This window comes from Pundamilia nyererei, unplaced genomic scaffold, assembly GCF_000239375.1.
Source record: "Pundamilia nyererei isolate P.nyererei 1_Seehausen unplaced genomic scaffold, PunNye1.0 scaffold00201, whole genome shotgun sequence".
Classification (NCBI taxonomy): Eukaryota; Metazoa; Chordata; class Actinopteri; order Cichliformes; family Cichlidae; genus Pundamilia; species Pundamilia nyererei.
The window spans coordinates 993,264-1,000,394 of NW_005187602.1; the positions used below are offsets into that span (position 1 = coordinate 993,264).

Below are 7,131 nucleotides of genomic sequence, written 5' to 3' on the forward strand. Positions count from 1 at the left end.
ATTCATTGGCAAAAAATAAACTCTCCAAAATAAGATGTTCTTTTAAATATAAATTCTGACAAATTTTAAAAAATAAAATTGCACATGAAGTAGACAGCTTCACTTACTTTAGTTTGATCTCACTTTAATTTCCAAATGTTTTTTCTTTTGTGGGTTTTTTTTTTTTTTTTTTGGATGCCACTTGCTAATACCATCATGCCTCAGCCAAGTACTCTTTAAAAATAGTTTCCTGACTTTCTTTCAGTGTGTCCTGTTTTTGCTCGGGTTTGATTTTTGCCTTGTTGACGTCACTGTGAACATTTTTCTCTCCTCCTTTTGTGTCTTTTGGATTTGAGGTTTTTATAAAATGGTTTCTTGTATGGATAGGTGTAATGTTTTTTAAATTGTGTAATTTCTATTGTTGAAATGTGATGTACATGTGTTTAAGTAAAATCAAAAATGGTACCTTAACAGTGTGTGGCTTTTTAGTGCAGTACCTGCATCATGCTTTAGGTGGCATCACATTTGTGCCTAATATATCGGCTTCACAATGCAGGAACTCCAGCAACACTTAAGGGAAGATGAACAACTGATACAACTTTTATCTCCCTCCACCTTGGAAGTAGGTGAAGATGTGCCAGAAATGTTTTGCTCTAATATATTGGCTTACCACAGATTTTTTTTTTAAAAGGCCACAAGTGTACATAATAGTCCGATACCAGTCACTTTTCATTTAATTTAACTTTAAAGTATATTGATCAGATGCATAACTCTAGACTTTCACTGTAAAAGAAAAGATGGCCTAAAAATAAAACAATTTTACAGAGATAATAGATCTGTATGGTTTTATACTCTGTATAATTTTCATGTACGTACATTTCCAGTGCATTCTGTTTTCAAAGTCATCGTGGACACTAATGGTAATACATTTAGCTACAGCACAACTCTTGCTCTTTAAACAGTGACTGAAATGTGTTTTCCGATATGCTCTTACGTCTAAGAACTTCAGCTTATTGCAGCTGTTCAATATAAACTTACCACAAACAGTAAAATTATTTCTTTGTTGCTTCTTGTTTATTCTTGTTATTCTTATACAGGAGAGCCTGTTTATTTCCCCTTACATGGTGCTACATTTGTCAGGAAAATGTGGGCTTCAGTATGTCAGCAACAAAACTCAGGTAGGCTGTTCAAATTCAAATTTTATTGGTCACACACACAACCATACACAGTATGACATGTGGAGAAATGCTTATTGCTGTCCAATGCCCAACCAGTAAATGACAGTAAGAACTGACAGTAAGATTTACAGATTACTACAAAATTTACAGATTTTAACTTACAGTAAATTCTTAGTAATTTACAGTAAAAATATGCAAATAACAGTTTACCAAAGAAATTATGAATAAAAATAAATTATAAATTTTAAGAAGTGTGCAAAAAAACAAACAAACAAACAGTGCGTTTGATGATGTGATGTGTGTGAGAGAGTCCAGTCCTACACCTGGTTCAGGACCCGAATAACCTGGGGAAAGAAGCTCCTCCTCATTCTCTCTGTTTTGGCCTTAAGGGAGCAAAAGCACTTCCCAGACCTCAACACTGAGAAGAGTCCATTGTTGGGATGCGAGAGGTCCATCATAATCTTCCTGGCTTTAGTCTTTCACCACTTGGTGTAGATGGACAGCAGGTCAGGAAGCTCTGATAGAATGATGCGTTCGGCTGAGCGCACCACTCTTTGCAGATCCGGTCAGTCCTGCTTGAGGCTGGATGCTGGCTGTGGTTTTTAAACGAGGCTCATTAAGGAGCCCAAAGTGTGCCAGGATAATTTTCCCTCACACCATTACATGACCAACAAGAATCATTTATACAAGCCAGGCTGGATCTATGCTTTCATGTTGTGGTTCTTACACTAGCACCTTCTGTCACCACAGAAATTGACGCTCACCAGACATGCATAATGGACCTTCCATGACCTTCCAAGCTATATAGTTTATGTCTTCCATATTTCCAACTATATCCATAATCACATACTGTGTATGCTACCATTGTATATAGTATATTATCTTACTTTTTTTCATTGATTGTACTTAATTGTATTTTTGTATTTCCTTCATATATCTGTACCTGAGCTGAGGTGACGCAAAAATTTCCCCGTTGTGGGATCAATAAAGTCTTATCTTATCTTATCTTATCTTATCTTATCTTATCTTATCTTATCTTATCTTATCTTTTGGCAAGCCCATGTGTATGAGCCTCACTTTCCTGTTCTAAGTGAAAGGAGCGGTCCCTATAGTGCTTTGATGCTGTAGCCCATCTGCTTCAAGTTTCTGTGTGTGTTGTGTTCAGAGATGTTCTTTTGGACACCTTGGTTGTAAGCAGTGGTTATTTGAATCACTGTGGTCTATATATGAGTGGTTCTAGCAGGCAGACCAAATTTAGAAGAGAGAGTCTTCATCCACAGATTTTATTATTGTAATCTATTATTCTATTTAAAAAGCAGTAGAGTACCATTACATGTTATGTAGCAGTCCAATGAATACCGTAGAACTTGTAATGAAAGAACTGTAAAAGAACTGCATTTTTAATCTACATTTTATTCAATGCATGCACATCTTTAATTTAAAAATATACAAAGATGAACGAATTTAACTGCTAAGAGTCATTTTTTAAAACTTTTATTACATTTGTATTACTTTCATATGAGCTGTTTTGTTGGGATACTAATTTTTAAAATCGAATTTAAATCAAACAAAATCATAGATGGTAAATGGAAATTGTTCCGACACAAGTTTTAGCTAGCTTTTGACTACAATCCCCAGGACGCCACCGGAGACTCCGTCATAGTCTTTAAACCAATAGTGGCGCATCTATGAGTCACGTGACACGCAGCGCAGCAGATTTGAATTATTTGTGAAATTCTCTGCTTCCACGTCGCTGTTTGAATGCGAAGCAAAAAAGATTTGCGAGGTTTCGGAGGAAATAGAGGTTTGTATTTTAACTTGAATAAAACATTTTCTCCATGGAAATTGTTGGACCATAAAATTATCGAAAATGAATCTTTAAATTGTGAGTTGTACGCTCTTGTCCGTTATTGTTTGACATAGGTGGAGTGCTAAAGAGCTAACGTTAAAGTTAGCATGATAGTCAAAATGGTCGTTTCTAAATTCGCTGGTTTCACTGTTTGTCAGTGTTGGTGTAAAGTTGAATGTTTTTAGGCTATTGTGATAGTAAACCTGCACGTCTGATCTGTTTTCAGAGACGAACAAGCTTACGGATGGACTGTCGAGCTAACAGCGGTGAGTAAGCATTCAGTGACCGTCAGATATCGTACCGTGTGTTTTTAAGCGTTTCATCACTAATCACTTTGATTGTGTCTCAGTAGATGTGTTCTTTCTGCCTGATGAGAAGTTTGACTTTGATGTTTCTCTGTCGCCTGCCAGGTAAAAATCAAAGAGAGTTTCTATCGAGGTACTGCCAGGAGTTCAGTCACGCACTTTTCTTTTATTTCCGCATTTAAATTCCCACAACGTCCTCTGATTGTCCGGCTGCCAACATCCAGAAGACGTGTTTGACATGTGATCTTGCACTAATAAGGTTTACATGCAGGATTTGATCTGCAGCACAGTATAATAACGGACAATATGTAAGCTAATGAAAACTAAACTGAATTGAGCAAACCCACACAAAAAGTCAAATTGACAAAGTAATAAACTATTAACAAGAATATAAAACAACCATTAAAACTATTGAACAGTATAAAATTAGTAAAACAACATGTGTCCCAATAGTTCCGTTGTCTTCAACTGTAAATAAGTTTAAGTGAATGTCAACAACTTTTGCAAAACTCTGAACACCCTGAGGTATCTTAAAAGTCAGTTTTAACTGAGTAAAAACCATCAAGGAACTCCGTATTTTAACCCTCAACTGTAAAATGCGGATGGGTATTGTCGTCACCCTGCTGGCCGGGCAGGATGGCAGTTGACGTGGACACGCAAGTTTCTCTAAGTATACCCTCAATACCATCACCCATTTTAGATGTAAGCTCTGTAATGTATCATATTAGGCCTTGAGTTATTGGTTTAAAAAAAAAATCCCTCTAAAGTTTGTTTGGGTGTGTGATTTCTAATTCAAACTACTTAAGTGCATAATATATCTTAATAATTTAAAGCAAAATAAGTTTACTTTGGTTTTGCCTTTATAGCTCCAAATTTAATTTTAGTAATAACTTGAACTCTTTTTCTCTTCTTTTGTTATGTCGGCATGACACGATTGCTCCACATCACTCTTGCTTTATTTTAAGAAATGCTTTATTTTTTTAAAACTGTGTGTAGTCAGCTCCTTGATGTTTAAAGTTTAATTGCTGTGAACTGTTTGTTACTCTTGCTGTGACTTATGCACTAATGTCCTTGTGCTCTGCAGCTCTAGGGGTGATGAAGATGAAGATGAGGTGTTTGTTGGTCCAGTCAGTCATAAAGAGAAGTGTGTTTCCGTTAATGTGGCGTCTCCCCTCGAGAACCATAGCATAACCTGGAGCCCGCTGACGGGAGAACAGCTGGAGGCTGTGTGTCAGGAAGCCCACAGACTAGCAAGTCAGCTGCAGAGCACTGTGTCACACGATGAGAACAGAGACGCCACCAGTGTGACCATGGACACCATGACTGAGCAAGAGGAGTTTGTCGAGGATGCTGAGACCAGACTTGGTCTCCTTGCTCAGACCACCAGTGGAGTCAGCCCAAACAAACGACAGACCTTCTGTGTGCAGGACAGTCCACTGAAGCAGCTGCCGCCCGTCATCCAGCGCCAACTGCAGAGAGGCAGCGGCTCCAGCATCACTTCATCTATCCGCCCCACTATCACCCCAGCTTCGTCTACCCGCCCTACTTCAAAAAGCAGACTCAGCACCTGCAGCCCTGTGATCCAAGCCAAACCTCAGCCCAGAACTGCACTTCGAGGGAAATCTGCACTAGGTGTTGCTGTTGTGCTGCCGAGCAAACCAACCATTCCAGTGACTTCCTGTTCAACCAACAAGAGCAGAGTGGAAAAGACCAAACTGCAACCACCCAACAGAGTAAGATTTGAGTTTTTAATTCACCCACTATCGCTGTTTTCTGGAAGCAGCCTTTGACAGATACCTAACAGGCTTTCTCTGAATCAGTCTTCTCCGAACCCGCCTCTCCTCCCACACTTCCACTACATTTTCGTGGCGGTGTGGAAGCGTGTCACATTAAAGGCTTCTCTGTATACCTTTGGCTCTGAGAAGAGAGCGCCGTTTCTGGATCATGTCTTCATATGTATTCCTCCTTGCATAATCGTGGGTATTTGGGGTATTTTTAATGCCCGAAGAATACAAGCAGTATTTATTTTCTGCTTTATTCCTTGCATGGAAAATGTTTATGATTGATTTCTATGTTGAACATGCTTTTAAAAAGCAACATTTAAAAAAAACAAAAGATTGTAAACATTTCCAATGAATTTCATTAAAATGGATAAGGTGCATTTTCGAATAAGTACTTGACACCTTTAATACTTAAAGATACGAACTGAACACTCCTGTTCCTGTTTTAAAAAGCTTGTTGCTATATTTATACATTACCTTTTGTTTTAAAGAAACCATTCAATAGATGCAAGTGTGATGTTACAGTTACATAACAGATTAATACATTTGTATTAAACCAGTTCATAACGTGATCCTTCCTAGAAAAACTTACAATCTTCTTAAGACTTATTAAAGTAGCAAAAATAAATAGATGAAACAGATTCCTAACCAGGAAGCAAATGTAATAAAATAAACAGAAACACAACCAGAACTGACTTTATATGAGCTTTTCTCCTTTTATTAAAATTTTTATTTTGTGTGTAGATAGTTTAGTAAGAAGTTGTTGGCTTAAAAGCGCCCTATCAACAGATTACAGATGATCTGTTACCTATTACCTGTTTCAGGCAGTGGGCAGTTGGAGGCAAAGCCCGTCTTCTTGTCCCCCTAAAAGGGTGGAGTCGTCTGAGGATTTGCTCTCAGATTCAGCGAGCGTGGCCTCTGACATCAGTGATAGCTCCCTCAACTCCAGTCTGTTGGGAAAACGCGCACTTCCTCGGCCAACCAAGGTAAAGGTAACTGTCTGCATGTTCAAATAGTTCAGTGCAGTGTTTTCGGATTGGGAAAAACATTTACGTTTATTTTGAGTGATATTTACCTGCTGACTTTATTTCTCACTTTGTAAATGAGGTTAACAAAAAACAATAATTATGGAGCTGAAGCGCTTTGATAGGAGTCATGTAGAAGCATCTGAGTCAAGCTTTTTATATTTCCCCCATTTTTTTTAATAGCATAGCCTTTTTAACTATGAATCATTAAAAGAATGTGTGAAATCTCATCACTAGATGTCAGTAGATTGCATTCAAATGAATTTTGTTTTCTTACCCCTACCAATTCAAATGCATAATCCTAGCTATCGTGGCCTCTGTATGACAAGCAACTGTCATTGCCATTCAGCTGTAGTGAGTAGGCTATCAGCTTACCTCTGCTGTCAATGTTTCCATGTCTGTTTACCCTGGAGGAGGCCATAAATAGTATAGCAATACTGCAACACCTCAGCAATACCGAGGTGAGTTTGAGGATATTTTTAAGCTTTGACTTCAGTTTAGGAAAAGAGGATGAGGTGGAGATGAGGGAGGAGAAGAGAGTAGGGGAGGAGGAGGAGGAGAAAGGGATTATCCACATGTACAAATGTTAAATTGTCAGATATCGTGAAAGAGCCATTCAGGATTTTTAAATTAAAAGTAACTTATAAGGGGTGTGGCCAGTCTGTAGCCACATACATAAGGAACAGATGTCCACCTCGCCCACTGTAGTCATGATCAACATAGCAGCTTCCACAAACCAGTGCCCATATTTTTAATGCATTTTACTATGAACACATCAATTTTTTGAAAACTTAATTAAAATAATGGGCGGCACGGTGGTTAGCACTGTTGCTGCACAGCAAGAAGATCCTGAGTTCAATTCCTCCATCAGGCCGGGGTCTTTCTGTGTGGAGTTTGCATGTTCTCCCCGTGTTTGCCTGGGTTCCCTCCGGGTACTCCGGCTTCCTCCCACCGTCCAAAGACATGCAGCTTGTGGGGATAGGTTAATTGGATAATCCAAATTGTCACTAGATG

At 38.5% G+C, this 7,131-nt stretch overlaps 1 protein-coding gene across 7 annotated transcripts in view; it reads left to right on the forward strand.

Annotated features, from left to right (window-relative positions):
• The first annotated feature begins 2,860 nt into the window (after window positions 1-2,860).
• gtse1 (G-2 and S-phase expressed 1) overlaps window positions 2,861-7,131 on the forward strand; it is an 11,074-nt gene continuing 6,803 nt past the window's right edge. For 2 of the 7 annotated variants that reach the window (XM_005747638.1, XM_005747640.1), the window contains exons 1-5: window positions 2,861-2,961; window positions 3,233-3,272; window positions 3,359-3,444; window positions 4,396-5,044; window positions 5,917-6,084. In XM_005747638.1, the coding sequence (XP_005747695.1) occupies window positions 3,359-3,444; window positions 4,396-5,044; window positions 5,917-6,084 (903 nt within the window). In that variant the 5' untranslated portion in view covers window positions 2,861-2,961; window positions 3,233-3,272. Of the gene's footprint in view, window positions 2,962-3,232; window positions 3,273-3,355; window positions 3,445-4,395; window positions 5,045-5,916; window positions 6,085-7,131 lie in introns of all 7 variants that reach the window. The other 5 variants (XM_005747642.1, XM_005747643.1, XM_005747639.1 and 2 more) reach the window with 4 other exon arrangements.